Source organism: Ornithorhynchus anatinus, chromosome 5, assembly GCF_004115215.2.
Source record: "Ornithorhynchus anatinus isolate Pmale09 chromosome 5, mOrnAna1.pri.v4, whole genome shotgun sequence".
Lineage (NCBI taxonomy): Eukaryota > Metazoa > Chordata > Mammalia > Monotremata > Ornithorhynchidae > Ornithorhynchus > Ornithorhynchus anatinus.
The window spans coordinates 109,894,128-109,914,625 of record NC_041732.1 but is presented as its reverse complement, the minus strand read 5'-3'; the positions used below and the strand labels follow the sequence as shown (position 1 = coordinate 109,914,625).

Here is a 20,498-nt window from a genome sequence, read left to right as displayed (position 1 = left end):
TGTATCAGAAATGTCTCAACGGCGCTTAATAATAACAATGATACAGAGGCCCTCCATTTGTGCCCTCCCCTCTCGACATCAACAGGCTCAAATGCAGAACGTGGCTGTTCTGTGACCTTTTCAGGTAGCCCTTGAAAGGAAGGGAATTAGACTAAGAAGAGAACTGTCCCTATACCAGCTCTCCAAAATGAGGCTGGCCTGGAAAATAAAAATAATAATAGTAAAACTTCGATAATTAAACAAAATTAGGCAAATCTATTTGATTACTCCAAATTTTGATTATCTGATTGTTATTGATTATCTAGGCTTAGTCTTAGTTTGGATTTCAGTCCCCTGTTGAAGAAACCCGGAGCTTGAAATTTCAGGTCCTTAGGGGTCGTCGTGGTCTGATAGTCATGGACCCATTCCCCTTTCCTTTTCACAGAGCATCTCTCCATTTAAAGTTCTATTACTTTTCAATAGTAATTGTATTACTTACTTTTCTTTTTCAACTTTAATTATATTAAAAAATACAAAGTCACCACATTCATCCTGCAGCTATACTTTATTAGGTTCGACGTGACAGGGTATGATACAGTGTCAATGCTTTCAGACTTTGTCAGAATATTCTGAAACTGACTAGCTGTCTTCAACTATTGTCATGTTTCCATTTTTAGGAGATTAACAATGCTCGACAAATCACATTTCCATGAATGCTCCCGTTCTGCCAAGATCCAGGTCTTGGTCTTCATACTTCAGAGCAATATTATGATAGTTAAATAGAAAGGATTTACTAAATTGCAATTTAAACTTGGAAGAGAGTGTACAAATACACGTGACATTTAAATGAAAACAGTTTAACTCCAGGTGTGATTAGCAACCATTGTTAAGATGTGCAGCAAATTTTCTAAGAAGCAAATAGTAGAGTTGATGGATAAAGCAACTTTCTAAGGAGGAACAGTTTAGGAATCAGCCACCTCAGCTGTGGCTCACTTCGGACAATGGATCTCATAAGTGCATTTGGTGCAGTGCCATAACCCTGGAAACAGAAGACTGCTCACATTCACAGCTGGCATTCCGAACATCATCTGAGACCTAAACATTTTCCAGTAAATGCATGCACACAAGTATCCATGGAACACATCGCATTTCATTCCCCTGCAGGAGACTAATTTTGTCACTTTTATCAAAGCATGTTTTCCAATGAAATCAGAGCTTAGGCAGCATCGCTCGCTTAGGCAACAGTGGTGAGTGGCTGAGCTGAAGACGCAGCATAAACACTGAGAGCTAGGGTCATAGACAAGGCCTTTGGAGACAAGACTAATTGGTTTTCTTCTCCATTTAATTTCTCTCCCTCCCCCTCCCCCAACTCCTAAAGTTATCTTGTTTCCTCCCTGGCAGAAATGATTGATTTCCATTCTGCAATGGGTTGAGATTCCAGCTGCATACCCTGGGGTTTACATATCGGGCAATTTAAAAACAGTCGTGACTTTAGGGCCTTCACTTGACTTCTATTGGGCCTAGTCCCACAAAGCCTATTTGGTTCAACAGGCCAGCTCAATAGAGAGTGGCACTCAGTGATGATGTGTGTGTGCACGCGCACGGCCGCACACATTCCCTCCATCAGAACAATTCCCTGAGCGGCACTGGGTGACGACTCCCTGGGCAAAGTGCCCTCCTACATATAGAGACAGGGATGCAGCCTGTTTCCCGCTTTGTTTTATAACCTCCCAGAGGGGAGCAAATGGAGAATTTGTGACCAATGACCCGGTTTTATGAAATCTGTAGTACAAATTACCAATTACAGTGCTGGTTGTTTTTTTCCCCCTTAACTTGGATTGTGAGATCAGTTCTTTGCCTAGACACTGGTAAAACTGCTTATCATTCTTGCTCCTCTCAAGGTTGTTGCGTGAACACATGACAACCACAACAAGAAATTGTGTATGCTTAGTATAATTTTATTTGCTAGTTATTGCACATAACTTAGGTTCATCATTTTCTAATGACTCCAGGTTTCCAGGGTTATTTTTCATAGTGTTTCAATCAGTTAATTGATTCATAAAAAATCAAACATTTGGCTCATCCAAAAATCCTGAACTCGTAAGCATAAAACCATGCACTATCTGGCAGCAAGCCAAGGAGGCCACTCTGCAAGCAAACGGTTACTTCGCATAAAGAGGAAAACTCATAACACAATAGTACACTTTCAACCTAAATCATCTCCAATTTTAAATAGGTGGCATCTTATTTTGAATAGCAAATGGAATTCAATTGATTTGCTGGGGCGTGGCTGATCTGATTTGGAAACCTGAAGTAGTTAAGAAAAGAGAACTCAATCTTTCTTCTTCTCGACGCGTTCTTCTTCAGAAGCTTCTTTTTTCTCTCCATCAGCTTCTTCAGCCGCCTCCTCTTCCTCACCTTCACCTCCTTCTTCTTCTTCGCCCTCCTTGGTATCTTCAGACTCCTCCTTAGCACCTTTCAGAAAAGATAAAGATGAAAAAAAAGCCACTGAGTCAACAATAAGATTCAACTAGGATAAGGAACTTTTATTCTTTCCTGCATTAAAAAGCACTGCCAGGTGATATTACTTACTGACTTCCTCAACCCTCTCAGTCCCACTCCCTCTAGTTATGGTTGACCATTCAGGTTGGTGGATAACTAAGGAAATTAATAATAATAATGGTAGTATTTGTTAAGGACATACTCTGTGCCAAGCGCTGGGGTAAAGGCAAAGTAATCAAGTTGGAAGCAGATCCTGTCGCATACGGGGCTCACAGCCTAGGGAGGAGGGAAAAAAGATATCTAATGCCCATTTAATACATGAGGAAACTGAGGTACAGGGGGAAGTTAACTGACTTGCCCAAGGACCCACAGCAGGGAAGTGGCAGGAGCAGGATTAGAAGCCAGGTCCTCTGACTCCCAGGACCATGTTCTATCCACTAGGCCACAGTGCTTCTCCATGAAATATTCATAAATTTACTTTCATGTAATTGAAGTGATCCTCTTGGGATGGCTACTGCAGTAAATTATTCTCCTTATTAAGCATGTTTGCTTATTTCTATTTCTTTTTTTATGATATCTATTAAGTGCTTACAATGCATCAAACACTATTCTAAGCACTGGGGTAGTTACAAGATAAAGTTAGACATGGTCCCTTTCTCTCATGGGGCTCACAGTCTAAGGAGGAGGGAAAACAGTTATTCTCATTTTACAGTTGAGGAAACTGAGGCTCACAGAAATTAAGTGACTCGCCCAAGGTCACACAGCAGTCAAGGGCGGACCGCGGATTAGAACCCAGCTCCCTCTGACTCCCAGGCCCATGCTCTCCCCACCAGGCCATGCGAGGGACATGGAACATTGTACATCATCAACTGATAGAATTTCAGAGGAAAAGGTGCAGAAGGTCGAGAAGGAAAATGTTACTTATTTTGAAAATAAGGTCGAGTAACCATGTTCGTGAAAGACATCAGCAGCTCCTTTGAGAGGGAGGGGGTGGAGCAGAGAACAGGTAAAGAGAAGAGGGGAGGAGAACCAGGAGGGAAATATTTTAAAAAATTCTTTAGGAATGCAAACTTCTTTAAAAGCTCTAAAGAAAGTGACGGCAAGTGACTGCAAGTGCCTGTGAGATTTCCAGTGGAGGACTGCGCTAAACATTCAATGCCTAGTCGATCTCACCTAAGACACCTGCCACCCAAACACCTAGAGTTCAGGCAGGAGAGGGAGATCTGGGGCTTAGCTTTCTTCTTGAGCCATCCTGTTTTTACCTTCTTCCTCTTCAGCTCCTTCCTCTTCCTCGGCCTCCTCCTTCTCTTCCTCCTCCTCTTCAGCCTCTCCTTCTGAGGGCGGCTCATCTTTGGCTTCTTCGGCTTTGGTCGCCTCAATTGTCTCCTCTACTTCGACCTGTTCTTCCTGAACGTGACTCGTGTAGTAAGCCGGGAAGGAGTGAGTGGACATCAGGTAGGAGCTACTCTGTAAGCCACCGTACAGAGAACGGCCAAAGACTTGGGAGCTCTGGGAGTAGCTGCTGCTCAAGCTACCGACGCTGGTGAAACTTAGTCGGGTCTCCTCCCCTTCCAGCAGTTTCCTGGAAATAGAGGAGGGGAGGGAAAGGGGAAGGGAGGGTTAAATCTATAAATAAATGCAGCTTCTTACTTAAGTACAAAGGCCGTCCATTTGTATCTCCAATTCCTCACTTACTAAGCTTCCTTTGAATGGCTGCTTGGCCATTAGAGCTCTTGGCGAAGTAGATACTTACAGCTGCCTTTAATATTTAAAAAAAAAATCTAAGCCAAAGAGTCCGGAAATAAAATGCTCCAAGCAGCAGCTATATGACTGCTTGGAAGGAGCCAGCTATTGAATCCTGGCAGAAACGGGCCACTAGGTGCATTTCAAATGAAATGATGGGGGAGAGGGTGAGCATGTGAAAATGGCTCTCAAGAGTCCTAAATAAACCAAAGTCTACGCATACCAGAAGCAAAGAGCCATTTTCTCAACCCCAAACGGTCTTAAAAATGAATGGGCGTGGGGGGAGGAGGAGATAAGGGGGGAAGTGTCGCATTTGCTACCTCCTCACCACAATTCCTACCTGTAAGCTGCAATTTCTATATCCAGAGCCATTTTCACGTTGAGCAGATCTTGATATTCTTTCAAATAACGAGCCATCTCACTTTTCGTGGTTCTCAGTTCATTTTCCAGTTTATTAATGGTGTCCTGTTGAAAGTAAAAAAACAAAAACACCAGAAAACAAATTCAAGTTCAGAGAGACAGTTGTGGAATAAGATTCTAAAGTAAATGCACTTTTCTTCAGAATTATTCCGAATTTTTTCTCTCTACCTATCGCAGTTTCATCTAATGCCCGAAGAAGTCGGGGTTCCCCCCCACCCCACCCCCGCACTCCCCGTCCAGGAAGGAATTCTTCGACTTAACGGGAAAGCAAAATTCCCTTATCAGAAAGTCCTTCCTTCCCCCCTCCATAAGGATAGCTCCATCCCATCTCCAAATCTTCCTTTCCGTCCGAAGGTGTCTCATCCACAGAAAGAACACCATCCTTCGAGTTGAATCTTCGTGTTACTCGGACGGTTTTGAACGGGGCGTTTCGGTGACTGACGGATAGAATGTTTGTTTGGTAGGTAGGCGATTTGCCAGGAATTTTCACCGCAGCCCCAACTCTCTTTGTGGACCCCGACTATCCCAGGTGCGCTATTTTCAGGCAAGCGCTGTGTCAGTGCACCTCTTCCTCGGTCACCGCCTACCCCTCTGAGCCGACCCAAATCCTTTAAGGAGGAAAGGGACCCTATGATCCGCTCATCCCCTCCCCCCTCCCAAGACTCCTGTCCCAGGCGGCCGGGAAGGGGCCGCGGAAAGAGGCCGGCTGATTGGACTAGTGTCCCCCGGACCCATCAAGTCATGGCCACATTCTGTTGCTTGTGAACGTGGGGACTCGGGGGAGGTTCTCTTTGGGCACATGTCCGTCTTTTCGGGGGACAGTATAACGAGGTTACAGACGCTCAGAGCCAGCTGGCGAAGGGGCTCGGGTCCTTTGCGCTCGGAGACCTTGGGTCCTTTGCGCTCGGGGACCTCGGGTCCTTTGCGCTCGGGGACCTCGGGTCCTTTGCGCTCGGAGACCTCGGGTGTAAAGGGCGAATCCCGGCCGTCCCCGGTTCCGAAGCGGTGCGATTCACCCCCTTCCACCCCAGGGGTGACCGATGCACGACGGCTGGCCCCTGGCCAGCGTCACCTCGGCCGGCTGTCCATCGGCTGGGAAGGAGGTGAGGGCCGCCCGGTCGGTAGGGGCGAGGTTGGCGCTCAGTCGGCAGGCCCGCATTGCGGGCGCAGCCCCCACCCCCGCGACAGGAGACTCGCCAAGGGGGCGGGGGGGGGGGGGGGAAGGAGACAAGGGTCCCCCCGGCCCAGCCCCGTAACTGGACCGCTCCCCCCACTCCCTTCCCCCGGCCCCCCGCCGCTCCCGCCCCCCTCCCGCCCCCGCTACCTGCAGGGCCGCGATGTCGGCGTTCTGCTTGTCCTCCAGCTCCTGCAGCTGTTTCTCCAGCGCCTCGTTCATGCCCCGGCACGCCTCGATCTCCAGGGTCTTGGCCTTGAGCAGGCGGCGGCTCTCGGACACCTCGTCCTTGGCGGCCCGGACGGCGTCCGTGTTCTTGGCGGCGCTCTCGGTGAGCACGGTGAAGCGGCTGCGGAACCAGTCCTCGGCGTTCTGCATGTTGCGGGCGGCCAGCTTCTCGTACTGCGCGCGGATGTCCTTGAGCGCGGCCGACAGGTCGGGCTTGGCCTGCACGTCCATCTCCACGGACAGCTGCGCGTACTGGATCTGGGCCTGCAGCTCGGAGATCTCCTCCTCGTGCACCTTCTTCAGGAAGGCCATCTCGTCCACCAGGCTGTCGATGCGCTTCTCCAGCTCGGCCCGGGCCAGGGCCGCCTCGTCGGCGCCCTTGCGCGCTTCCATCAGCCGGGCCTCGGCGTCCTCGCGGCTCAGCACCTCCTCCTCGTAGCGCGCCTGCAGCGCCCGCAGCGTCTCCTCCAGCCCTTCGCGCTCGCCCTGCAGCGCCTGCTTCTCGCTGGTGGCGTCCTCGGCCGCCAGGCGCAGGTCGCGGATCTCCTGCTCGTAGAGAGCGCGGAAGCGCGACGGCTCGGCGTGCTTCTGCCGCAGCACCAGCAGCTCGGCCTCCAGCACCTTGTTCTGCTGCTCCAGCTCGTGCACCCGCTCGATGAAGCTGGCGAAGCGGTCGTTGAGGTCCTGCAGCTGCGCCTTCTCCTGCGTGCGGAGCGACTTGAGGTCGCTGCTGATGGCCGCCACCTGGCTGAGGTCCAGCCCGTCCAGGCCGGCCCCGGCCAGGGCCCCGAGCGAGCCCGAGCCCGACGAGTAGCTCCGCCGCGCCGACAGCGAGCCCGAGCCGGCCGCCCCGTAGCCGGGCGAGTAGCCGGAGCGCGACGCGCTGTAGCAGCTGTAGGCGCTGCGCACCGAGGCCATGTGCACCCGGGGGCCCTCCGAGTAGCGCCGCTTCGACGAAGTCGCGTAGTACGGGTCGTAGCCGAAGGAGCTCATGGCGGCGGCGGCGCCCGACGGGGACCGACAGCCGCCGACCGGGATCGGGAGCGGGCCTGGGAAGAGGAAGAAGAAGAAGAAGAAGAGGAGGAGGAGGAGGAAGAGACCCTGTGCGGCTGCGGCTCTCCGCCCGCCCCCCTTTATAGCCCGGGACGGCTCTGACGCAGCCTCTGCCGCGATCGAAGCTCTCCCCTTGCTGCAGCCAAGGGGAAGGCGCTGCGCCACGGCCAGGGAGGGAAGGAAAGGAAAGGTGGAAAAAAATTAAAAAAGCAAGCCTCAGTCTCTTCTCATGGCTCCCCTCCCCCTCCCTCCCTCCCTGCTGCACTTCCTTGCCATGGAGGCCCTTCCCCCTCCGCAGCCCCCGCCCACTCATTCCCTCTCCCACTGCCCTATTCCTCTCCCCATCCCTATCCCCCGCTTCCCTCGCCCACTGCCCTATTCCTCTCCCCATCCCTACCCCCGCTTCTCTCGCCCACTGCCCTATTCTCTCCCCATCCCTAGCCCCGCTTCCCTCCCCCCGACACTCTCCGCGGTCCCTTTCTGGAACCCTCCCCCCTCCACGCACACTTGGTCCATCTCATCTTGCACCCTCGAAAAAGCCCCCACGAGAACTTCCTCCCGAACTAGCTCCCACCCGAAACCCACCTCCCCCGCCTGGATGTATTTCTGTCCTAGAAGCCCTTTCCAGGGACTTGGGCACCTGAAACGTGGTTGGAGGTGGTATCTGCCATATATAGGCCGGGCATGTTGGGGTGTCTAGGTCTGTCAAGCTTGACTTTCTCTCCCTCTCCCTCTAATTGATTCACCGGTTCGCTCCTTTTTGTTCTTTCTCCCTTTAGAATCAGTGCCTTCCTCCCTGCCGCTTACCCCTTCCCCTCTCGTCTTTTCTCCCTCTCTTCACTTTCTCCCAATCCCATCCCATCCCTGCCCCTCCGTCTCGCCCTTCTCTAGCTCTCCCTTCTCTCTACTGTTAATGGGTAGTTTCTTCTTCTCCGGGAAAACTGCCTCGTTGCAAGAATTCAATAGATTTTTACAAGCCCCAAACTCTGGCAGTTTTTCTTCCTCAACCAGTGAATCTGCCTGGTGCTCTCGTTTCTAGTCCAGTCAGGGTGTGGAATTCCCCTTGAGAATGTTTTAAATTTTAATGCATGGTGCTGAGAGACAGCGGCGGAACTGTATCTGAGAGCAAAGAAAAGAACACTTCAACGACTGACAGCCCGAAAGAGCTATGCAGGCGACTGTCACATGACCGCACCGCATGATTCCCCTGTGAAGCTAAATACCGTTTCTTATTCCTTTCGTCTTGATACTGTCACTGAATTAGGATGGCTCCCTCTTTGTGTGCCATTCAACCCACCTACGACCTGAAAATTTCAGAGAAAGAGCCATTTCCAGAAAGGATTCTCCCACTGTTGTCCCGTTGTATCTGTGTCTGGGGGAACTGAAGTTAATGAATCACCTCTGAAAATGGAGAGGGAAAAGCCGATCCTTACATCAGCATTAACAGGTTAGTTCGCCTTGGGAACAATGTAAAAACAGGTAACCCTTGACCAAGAAGACATTCAGTCACAGTGCACTAGATTCTCCCCCACCCCCGCCCTAAATGAATTTTTTTTAACGACTCGATCTAGACCCCTGGCCGTGTGTGGGGGTGCCTGTAGCAGTTTGATGACCTCACCAAGGAAAGGAACCCCTCCCAACAGCCGTGGATTCCGGAGACTCTCTCCTTTAGTTTTCCTGAGTATCTGGAAATGTGCAAAATTTCACCCTAAATTCAAGGCTGAAAGCAGTGAACTGAAGAGAGGGAGCGGTATCTTTCTGCATAAAATAAACAAATGCCTTTCACCCTGTGTTTCAGACACAAGGAAATAGGATACGTGAGGACAGCGGACCTAAAAAATGGGCTTTCCTAAAGTGCAAAACTAAGCACTTGAAAGAGCTAGGAAAGAAAGTGGAAAACGATGCCAGCACCCAATTAACCACTAATTAACGTGTGTGCTCTCTGCATAAAATTCCCTGCTCTTTGACTTCGCTTAAAAAAAAAAATGAACATCAGTAGAAATATTGATGCAGTGCCCCGAACAGCCTTGAAGAAGAAGAATAATATAATCATAGTAATTGATTAATAATAATTGAATAATAATAATATATTTGTGAAGCACTTACTATGTGCCAAACTGTACTAAGCGCTGGGGCAGATACAAGATCATCAGGCAGTAGTAGTTAGAGTGTCTATTAAGTGCTTACTCAGTGCGGGGTACAGTACTGAGCTCCGGGAAGGAGTATTTGAGTGGGAAATAGATATACTCCCTGTCCCTCAAGATCAGACACAGTCCTTTTCCTACGCGGGGCTCCTGTTCTCTCTCTGCCAGCTCTAACCAGACTTGGACTCCATATTTGCTACAAATGTATAACTGTTCATGGACCTTCCCATCTATTTTGAAATAGGCTCTAAAAGAAAATGTACTGCACTGAGATGAGATCTGTGGAATACTTTTGAAATCATGAAGCATAGTGTGCTGCCATGTTAGTTTCTGCTGGTGGCAGGAATGAATACTCACTGGGATACTTTAAGGTTAAAATGAATAAAAGGAGCCTGTGCCACCTTGGAAAAACACTACGAATACTACTACCAATAACAACAATAACTTGCAACGAGTACTATGTTCTTATTTCCATCACTGCATACACTGTGATCGAGATGCACCCATCCACAAGATAAATGGCACTATGTCTTGTCCAACCCACTGCTGGTCATCAATAGGATGCAAAACTCAAACATTAAACAATCACCTCAACTTTTCAGCCACTTCTCTACTGCTCCCCACCCCTCTCCCACAGACCCCTGCCCATTGGAGGAGATTTCACCCCACCCAGCCTTCCTCCTTCTTTTCCCCCAGAAAAGAGTGAAGAGTCAGGATTGGGGATGAGGGGTAAAGAGTGGGTCAGGAGAAAGGTCATTAATGAGTTCTTCTCACTGATTGGACACCAGCCATAGGCTCTACTGGAGTTCAACGCTGACCATTTGACCACACTTCAGAGTTGCAGGACTGGGAGCCAGGAGACTTGGATTCTAATCCCAGTTCTCCTTGCCTGCTGGGTAACCTGGGGCAAATCACTCAATAGCTTTGGGCCTTGGTTGCTTCATCTGTAAAATGGGGATTCAATACCTGGTCTCCCTCTTAGACTGCGGATCTCATGTAGGACAGGGACTATGTCTGGTGGATTGCATTTTGGCTACCCTAATGCTTAATAAATATCACCATTAATGTTAGAGAAGCAGTGTGGTTTAGTGGAAAGAGCTCAGGCTTAGGAGTCAGAGGTCATGGGTTCTAATCCCGGCTCCGCCACCTGTCAGCTGTGTGACTTTGAACAAGTCACTTAACTTCTCTGTGCCTCAGCTCGTCTGTAAAATAGGGATTAAGCCTGTGAGCCCCACGTGGGACAACCCGATTACCCTATATCTACCCCAGTGCTTAGAACAGTGCTCTGCACATGTAAGAGCTTAACAAATACCAACATTATTATCAATCAATCACATACTGAGTGCTGACTGTGGGCAGAGCACTGTACTAGTCACTTGGGAGAGTGTAGTACAATACAACAGAGAATGGCTGAGAGTTTCTTTTAACTGCTCAACTGTTAACTGCTCCTGGCATTTATTCTTGCACCTTAAGGAAGCCCCAGCACAATATACCAAAGTCTGGCCCACTTCTGAGCCTAGGTGTTGTTCACCATAATGCTTGTAAGGAATGTCCCAGCTTCTCCCACCTAGATAACTCTTCTCTCACCAAAATTCATTCTGCAGCAGTTTCTTCCACTCAACCTTGTGGGTGGCTTCAGCCATTGATCTCAGACCTCTGGGCAAAGAGAAAAAAGTAATTCGGCTTGGGAGAGGGATGACCAGAAGTAGCTGAGCTTCTTCCAGCCACACTGGAGGTTTGCCAATGAAGCAGTTTGCTTTTGTGCCAGTGGTTCCTTGTTGGAGGCCAATACAAGTGTGGATTGTGGTGACTGTGCTAGATGCTGTGAATTCCTGCCATAGTGTGGCAGACAGGATCTTAGAGCCAAACTGGGTTACTTCTGGGTTCTTGGGAGTTAAAACTGCCTAACATCCCTAATCCTGAGCATCTCAAGAGGGGCTAGTGTGCATCAGGGTGCTAGTGTGCTTGAAGCAGCGTGGTTCAGTGGAAAGAGCATGGGCTTTGGAGTCAGAGGTCATGAGTTCGAATCCAAGCTCTGCCACTTGTCAGCTGTGTGATTGTGGGCAAGTCACTTAACTTCTCTGTGCCTCAGTTCCCTCATCTGTAAAATGGGGATGAAGACTGTGAGCCCCACGTGGGACAACCTGATTCCCCTGTGTCTACCCCAGCGCTTAGAACAGTGCTCTGCACATAGTAAGCGCTTAACAAATACCAACAAATAGTGTGCATCAGGGCCTCCAGGTCTTCTGTGGGCCCTGGGACTCACTGGGCTTTGGCTGGTCACCCTACACCCAGAACCACCTGGGGCACCGAGTCCCTGATGCCAGTCAACACTGCCAACCTTAGACACGACTTGAAGCGTGGGGGCTCTTGGGGACCCTAAAGATGCAGATTAGAAACAGGCTCAGTGAATTGGCTGCAGACTTTGTTCTGGGGGCCACTCTAAGACCAGGTGGCTTGCACTCATTTTACATATCTTCTAAGGGTTAGCTTGGCCCCAGACTAACTTGCGGTCTTGGAGGAAGTGCAGAGGCAGAGGAAAGAGGAGGGAAAGATGGAGATGGTGGAGTAGGAAAATGGATGGGGGGGGGGGGTAAGACTGAACGATACTGATCCAGATCCCCTGAGACCCTCAAGAAAACACAGTTGAGTGACTGACTTTTTACCTAAATTCACCCCTAGGTGTACTGACAACCCTGAGCTTGATCTTCCCATTCTGCTCTTACACTCTAGGAGTGGTCACATGTGGCAAATAGATATTTTGAAGATAATCTTTCAGAAAATTGTATTTTGAACCTGAGTCTTTGCCAGGTGGGCCTCAAGCTCAACATCAAGTTGCCATTATTGGGGATGGTACCCCATAAGCACTGCTGGCATTGAGTCGCTATTAGTCTTGCCTTCAAATCCCACCGGGGGCCCTGAATATCAATATATTCATTTGACTGACAGATAGCATTTTATCATCATCTGTATTCATTGAGCACCTGCCATGTGCACTGTACTAGGGGCCTGGAAGCATACCAAAAAAAATGTTCCTGCTCTCAAGGAACTTAAAATCTCAAGCAGATGTTACAACTATTTCAGTCATTTTCATTCTCGGTCCTTTTTCCACCAACCCTGGTGCTTCCCTGAATTTTCTCATGAAAATCCCAGAGTCTAGCCTGACTGGGAGTGGGGTGAGAAGAAATATCAGGGCTATTGGCACCTCCAGGCAGTAACTGTCTATCAGCCAGAATTGATCTTCAGCCCTGCATAAGGCTGCAATTCAGTACTAAACCCACCCTGGCTGCACATGCTCAACCTATTCTTTGTCAACCCTTTCACTCTAATTTGTGACCTCATGGCGGAGTAGAAAATCCTCCTTTTATTAGCTGGCTATGGAGTCAGGTCACATTGGCAACATTAAGAAATGGGAAGATTAAGAAATAGGAGACCTTTTTAAACCTTGAATCAGTTTGGCTGCATACATGGGCTCTAGTGGAGTTGCTGAGAGCCAAAAGAGAAAGATGGCAGTGACAGGGAACAAGAGAAGGAAAAGACTAATTAGCCCTAAGTGAACCCCTGCGCATCATTTCTCTCAAGTGCAGTGAGGGCAATAAATGTCACCCGAATCCAAATTCTTATTCCTGTAATTTCTTCATTTATATATTCGGAGAATGGATACAGTGAGATAAGGAAGTCTAGGGTTAGCGTGGACTGGGTGTGTCCTCTAACTTCAAATAAAATAACAGTCATTTAAACCAGATGGATGCAAGCTGTAGAAATTTGTTCTCCCTGGCCACTAGAAAGGTTCGTCAATGGCTAGCAATCATCCAAATGTTTTATAACTACCAAACCACATCAGGTCATATGTCCTTCAGTAAGTAGAGCGATAGTGCCATATAGCCAGTTAGCCATTCCTTTTTGCTACTGTATCATCCTGTAGCGAGCAAAAAACATACTCAAAATGTCCTGGTTCTCCTTCCCTTCACAGGCTGCAATCTCTCTTCCAGGCCTACACTTTTCCATTAGGCAACACTGCTTCTCATATCTACAAACAAAACACCATTTCCTGCAATTCCAGGTGGCAAGGGAAAGGACCTATCACCCCTTCAATCTCCAATTCCTTTGCCATTATTTTCTCTTGAAATGATCTTATTATTTTGAAAGCCAGGACAAGTAAGAATAATATTAATGGTATTTATTAAGCCCTTACTATGTGACAAGTCCTGAACTAAGCACTGGAGTTGATCCAAGAGGTCTGTCAGGTTAGACATAGTTCTTGACCCTCATGGACCACCAACCCAAGGGGGAGAGAGAACAATCAACCAAACAGTAGTATTTATTAAGTGCTTACTTATGCAGAGCACTATCCTCTTTGGGCAGATAAAGAAGCAGCGTGGCTCAGTGGAAAGAGCACGGGCTTTGGAGTCAGGGCTCATGAGTTCGAATCCCAGCTCTGCCACTTGTCGGCTGTGTGACTGTGGGCAAGTCACTTAACTTCTCCGTGCCTCAGTTCCCTCATCTGTAAAATGGGGATTAAGACTGTGAGCCCCACGTGGGACAACCTGATTACCCTATGTCTACCCCAGCGCTTAGAACAGTGCTCGGCACATAGTAAGCGCTTAACAAATACCAACATTATTATTATTATTATTAAATTGAGCACAGAGAAGAGAAATGACTTTCCCAAGGCCATTCAGCAGGCTAGAGGCAGAGCTGGGATTAGTATCCAGGCCTCCTTTCTTCTAGGCCTGGGCTATTTCTATTAAGCCACACTGAATAAACCATTAATTTCCCTAAATTGATCACATTCAATGAACTCTGTTGCAATTTAGGCCGGTAAATCATAGTCTGTAGTAGTGAATCCAAAGGGCTGTTGTCTACAGTGTTGCTGGCTTTGCTGGGCTTCTGTAACTTGGCAGAGAATGTAAAAGCAACTTTAAAAGCATTGAAGGTCAAGAACAAAAGCAATCTGTGGAAAAGACATTAGTTCTCTTACTTCTCTTATGACATTACTTATGAGAAGCATCTTGGCTGAATAGAAGCAGCTCTGCCAATTGGAAAGAGAACAGGTCTGAGAGTGAGAGGACCTGGCTTCTAATCCTGACTCCACCACTTGTCTGCTAGTGACCTTGGACAAGTTCCTTGACTTCTCTGTGCCTCAGTTTCCTCACCTGTAAAATGAGGATCATGACTGCGAGCCCCATTTAGAACAGGGACTGTGTGCAACCCTGTTATAGTGTATCTACCCCAGTGCTTTGTATGATGCCATACACTGTAAGCACTTAACAAATACCACAGTTATTATTAATTATCATTATTATTACTTCCAAAATCCAACACTGCAAGAAGCGCTATTAGATTTTAGTACTAGAAATTCCAAACTTTTTTTTTTCTCTGCTAGGACATTAGACCTCAACACCGGCTGCCACTTTGGTGTTTTAAGTTCCTCTGCGCGTGCAAGTACTTTCCCACTATGGGTCTGCCTAAACTCCCTGAATTCTCCACTTCCAGGTATTCCTCGGACAGAGACAACCAATGCAGCAGGGTCCTAATATCCACCATAGACATTAGGACGGTCTGAGAAAACATTTTGTTCTAATCTGAGGTCCTGAAACAGGTTCACTGCCAGAGTTAAGAGGGTTTGCTCCAGATGAAAAATGGAGAGTGAGCAGCTCTAATTTTCTCCCTGAGCCGTCAGGGCAGAGTTTCGAAAACTTGAAAGGACTATTTTACTTTGCTGTCTCTTTCCTCGAGACCTAATCCAATTACCAAACACCAGAGCTGTTCAGGCTTATAGCCTCCAGGCTATTTTACTGAGCTGCCTGAACTGAGGTTATTGCGCATTCAAATCAAGCAGTGGGGAAGCCAGTTGTCGAGTACCGGGAAAGAGAAATCGGGTATTGGACTCACAGATGAAGCTGAAAATATTAACCATTCGACCTTTCCTTTCCAGCTGCAGTCATGTTTCAAAGGGAAATAGGGAATAGAGACTATGTAGCTGTAACCGGCTCCAGAGCCTCGTGTGTCCAACCCGATCATTATCTGTCTACTTGGCACTAGTAAGCACTTAACATACTACGGAGACAAATCTGTAAGCCCGGGAAAGTGCCCAAACCAGGATATCTGCAAATGTTGCTCCTCGAAAACTACAATCAGTTTTGATGTGTTGTCACTTTCAGGTTCCTTTTTCTGATCAGTTTTCCAGTTATTTGGGTAAAATCCAAATGAAGCAACAGGAATGAAATTTCAAACTGATTGCCACTTGAGTCTATTCTGGGGCAACTTCCCTCACTGTGGTGGATACTGTGAGAGGGAGAGGGTGGGGGCCATTTTTTAATGGTATTTGTTAAGCAGAGTGGCCTAGTGGAAAGAGTTTGGGCTTGGGAGTCAGAGGACGTAGGTTTTAATCCCGACTCCACCACTTCTCTGCTGTGTGACCTTGGGAAAGCCACTTAAGTCCTCTGTTTCTCAGTTACCTCATCTGTAAAATGGGGATTAATAACAATAATGTTGGTATTTGTTAAAGCGCTTACTATGTGCAGAGCACTGTTCTAAGCGCTGGGGTAGATATAGGGTAATCAGGTTGTCCCACATGAGGATCACAGTTAATCCCCATTTTACAGATGAGGTCACTGAGGCACAGAGAAGTGAAGTGACTTGCCCACAGTCACACAGCTGACAAATGACAGAGCTGGGATTCGAACCCATGACCTCTGACTCCCAAGCCCAGGCTCTTTCCACTGAGCCACGCTGCTTCTCTGAGACTCTGCTTCTCTGAGATTAAGACTTTGAGCTCTATGTGGGACAACCTGATTACCTTGTATTTACCCCCAGGGCTTAGAACAGTGCTTGGCACAAAATAAGCACTTAACAAATACCATTATTATTATTATCATTATTATGAATAAGCACTTACTATGTGCCAGGCACTGTACTAAGTCCTGGAATAGATATATGATGCTGTGCCACATGACGATTACAGTCTTTTTCCCTATTTTACAGCTGAGGAAACTGAGGCACAGAGAAGGTAAGTGATTTGCCCGAGATCACACAGAAGACACGTGGTGGAACTGGAACTACAACCCAGGTTATTTGGACTCCCAGGCTAGTGCTCATTCCAGTAGGCCACGCTGCTTCCCACTTTGAGACCAAAAATACCTGAGAGGGAAAGGGTCACAAGGCAGATGCAAGTAATTTTACAATTGGATGAAGGGCTTCATTTTGCGGAGTTGGGCTGAAGCAGATGAGTTGAGCAGGGGTTCTCGTCTTCTTAACGGTCCAGGGAATTCAAACAAATGGAAGGGATAGGAGCCTTAGATCTGCAGACTCCTTGCTATTCATCCAAATGGTTGTCATCACCATCAACAACGTGTGCTAAGTTCCGTACTTGGCACAAGCACCATATAGCAGAAGTAAAGGACAGGACTCTGCCCTTGAATTGCTTATAATCTATTTCTGCCATCACAGAGGAGTGCTGGGGAAAGAGGCCCAGTCTTGGCCATCTCTGGGAATGTGTGCTGGGTTGTGGGACGGCAGTGAGCTTTAGGACTTCCCTTTATGTCCATTATGAATCAAGGGCAAAGCCCAACCCAATATGTATGAAGTCAGTGCTCTTGTGCCCTAATCTGCTCCCCCGGGGGCTCCTGAGGCCTTCTGCCCTTCCGCGGCATTTCCAAACGGGGACCGGAGGAGCTGTCACGGGGCAGCACCTTCGATAGCTCCGTCACCTCCAGCTGGCACCCAGGGAATCACTTAATAACAGCGGCATTTATTGAGCTCTTACTAAATGCCAAATTCTGCACTCTACTCTGTGTCAGGTTAGACACGGGGTTCAACAGCTACCACTTGTCTAATAACAGTAATAACTGTGATATTTGTTAAGCACTTATGTTCCAAGCACTGGGAAGAGACGAGATAAACAGCTGGATACAGTCCCTGGCCCCCCATCCAAAGGGCAGGAAGGCAGACATTTAATCCCCACTTTATAGATGAGGAAACTAAAGCACAGAGAAGTTGAGTGAACTGCCCAGGATTACACAGCAAATACCAAGAATTAGGACTAGAACCCATGTCCGCTGACTCCCAGGTCCGTGTTCTTTCCACTAGGCCATTCTACTAAAGGTGTTCTTTTTTGTTTCTTAGCCCTGTTAGAAAACTGCGGGAGGAGACTGTATCAATTTTCCCTCGGCTATTATAAAAATCCCTTCTAGTCCAAAGATATTCAGAAGAAATAGTGAAAATAAAGATTTTACCAGGACCCTAATGGGTTCCTCTGTAAGCCTTATTGAGCATAGTTGGGAGGGAATCTCCAAACAGTGCCCTCTCCCTTAGATTGGGAGCCAGGTGTGGGACAGGTTTTGTGGTCAACATGATTATTTTGGCTCTAACCCAGCAGTTAGTATAGTACTTGACACATCGTAAGTGCTTAATGTTATAATTATAATAATGTATAATGTTATAACTATGGTGTTTGTCAGATAATAATAATGTTGGTATTTAAGCGCTTACTATGTGCAGAGCACTGTTCTAAGCGCTGGGGTAGATACGGGGTAATCAGGTTGTCCCACGTCAGGCGCAGAGTCTTCATCCCCATTTTACAGATGAGGTAACTGAGGCACAGAGAAGTTAAGTGGCTTGCCCACAGTCACACAGCTGACAAGTGGCAGAGCCGGGATTCAAACCCAAGACCTCTGACTCCCAAGCCCGGGCTCTTTCCATTGAGCCACGCTGCTTCCAGATGCTTACTATGTGCCAACCACTGTACTAAGTGCTAGGATAAATACTAGATAATCATAGCAGACACAGTCCCTACCCCTTGCGGGGTTAACAGTCTATTCACAAATGTCTGTGAGATAGATGTTGAGAGATCCTTATGGGATGGATCCTATGTAAAAATAGAACTTGATTTTTCAGGAGATTTGATAGGTCATTAGCACTGGTGGAAAAGAAGCCTTGGTTTCCTCTTTCTGTTTTTTGATCATCCACTAAGAGGATCATTTTCTCAAGAGGAAATTACAATAGAGATCAAGCAGAGGCAATGAAGCAGAACCATCTCTAGTTGTTGCTATGAGTCAATTAATACAGCCTCGCCCTTGTTGCTACTTTCCCCTTCCTCCATCCTATACAACACCCACTCTCTAGCAGTTCCAAAATCTTTTCACGAATACATGTGCTTATATAATAATAATGTTATTTGTCAAGCTCTTACTATGTGACAGGCACTGTACTAAGCGCTGGGGTAGATTCAAGCAAATTGGGTTGGACACAGACCCTGTCATTCATTCAATCGTATTTATTAAGTGTTTACTGTGTGCAGAGCATTTACTAAGTGCTTGGGAAAGTGCAATACAACACTAAACAGTGACAATCTCTGCCCACATCGAGCTCACAGTCTGGGGGAAGGGGAGCGGGGAGAAATACATCAATACAAATAAACATTAATTTAAAAATTACAGATATATACAGAAGTGCTGTGGGGCTAGGAGGAGGGGGAAGAGCAAAGGGAGATGAAGAAGGGAGCTGGGAGATGAGGAAAAGTGGAGCTTAGTCTGTGAAGGCCTCTTGGAGGAAATGTGCCTTCAGAAAGGTTTTGGGGAGAGAGGGGGGAGTGTAATTGATGGCAGATTTGAGGAGGGAGGACATTCCATCCAGGTCAGAGGCAGGACGTGGCCAGGAGTCAGCGGCAAGATAGGCGAGATCGAGGCACGGTGAGACGGTCGGCACCAGCGGAGCCAAGTATGCAGGCTGTGTTGTAGAAGAAAAGAAGTGAGGTGAGATAGGAGGGGCAAGGTGATGGAGTGCTTTAAAGCCAATGGGGAGGAGTTTTTGTTTGATATTGATGTTGGATAAGCAGCCTCTGACGATTTTTGAAGGGCGGGGGCGAGGGAGGGGTGGTGGTGACATGTCCTGAACGTTTCTATAGAAAGATGATCCGGGCTGCTGAGTGAAGTATGGACTGTCCCACGTGGTGCTCAAAGTTTCAATCCCCATTTTACAGATGAGGTAACTGAGGCGCAAAGAAGTGAAGTGACTTATCCAAGGTCTCGCAGCAGATGAGTGGCTCAGTCAGGATTAGAACTCATGACCTTCTGAGTCCCAGGCCTGTACGCTATCAACTATGCCATGCTGCTTATATCATGCATCTATTCATAGTAGTTTAAAATATTATACCTACCTTTGGGGTCAAAGAAGATGCTACTGATGGAAATATTTTTTCTCAATGTGTGCTAGTATAACTGACGAGACCAGTGTGAGAGTAACAATCTCACACTGATGATTTCCAAATTGACCTCTCCAGCCCTGACTTCTCTCCTCTGCAGTCTTGCATTTGTCCCTTTCAAGACATCTCTACTTGGTTGTGCTGCCGACATTTCAAACTTTCCATGTCCAGAACAGAACTCTTCATCTTCCCACCCAAACCCTGTCCTCCCCATGTCTTTCAAACCTGTAGACAACACCACCATCCGCCACCATCTCACAAGCCGGTAACCTTGGCATTAACCTCAACTCATCTATCTCATGCAACAAAAATATTCAATCTGTCACCAAATTCTGACAGTTTTATCTCGACAGCAACACTAAAATCCACCCTTTCCTCTCCATCCAACTGCTACTTATGCTGATCCAAGTTCTTATCCTACCCTGTTTTTAGGTTTGAGGCCTCTCTGATCTCCCTGCCTCCTGTCTCTCCTGACTCCAGTCCATACGTCTAATCCCAGCTCCACCACTTGTCTGCTGTATGACCTTGGGCAAGTTACTTCATTTCTCTGTGCCTCAGTTCCCTCATCTGTAAAATGGGGATTAAAAATGTGATCCCCATGGGGGACAGGGACTGTGTCCAACCTGATTACCTCGTATTTACTTCAGTATTTAGAATAGTGCTTGGCACATAGGAAACACTTAACAAATACCATTACTATTAATATTATTAGGATTGGTAGGCACCATCTTTTGCCCACAAAGAGATTACTACTATTATTTCTTCTTATCTTTACGTCTTATTGTACTCCCAAGTTCTTAGTACAGTGTTCTGTATACAGTAAGTGACCCATAAATACTCTTGAATGAATGAACGAAAGCTCTCGAATGTTGCTTCTGCATTTTCATCTCATTTCCCGTCAGCCATGTTTCACTGTAATTTGGCCCTGTTTGTTCCACCTACTTCACCAAAAGAGCTGTGATGGCAGGGAAAGGCAGGAAAGGAGAAATGGAAAAAGCTAAGAAGCCAGAGAGGCAGCATAGTGAAAGAGAGTGGAAAAGACAGAGAGAGA

The 20,498-nt window shown here is 47.4% G+C and overlaps 1 protein-coding gene across 1 annotated transcript; it reads right to left on the bottom strand.

Moving 5' to 3' along the window:
* Positions 1-525: 525 nt before the first annotated feature.
* NEFL (neurofilament light) lies at positions 526-7,301 on the bottom strand. Its single transcript, XM_029066135.2, has 4 exons — positions 5,969-7,301; positions 4,565-4,689; positions 3,744-4,063; positions 526-2,454 (listed from the first exon to the last, which is right to left on the bottom strand). The coding sequence occupies exons 1-4, from the start codon at positions 7,037-7,039 to the stop codon at positions 2,312-2,314; spliced, it is 1,659 nt and encodes a 552-aa protein (XP_028921968.1). The 5' UTR covers positions 7,040-7,301; the 3' UTR covers positions 526-2,311.
* Between the last annotated feature and the right edge of the window lie 13,197 nt (positions 7,302-20,498).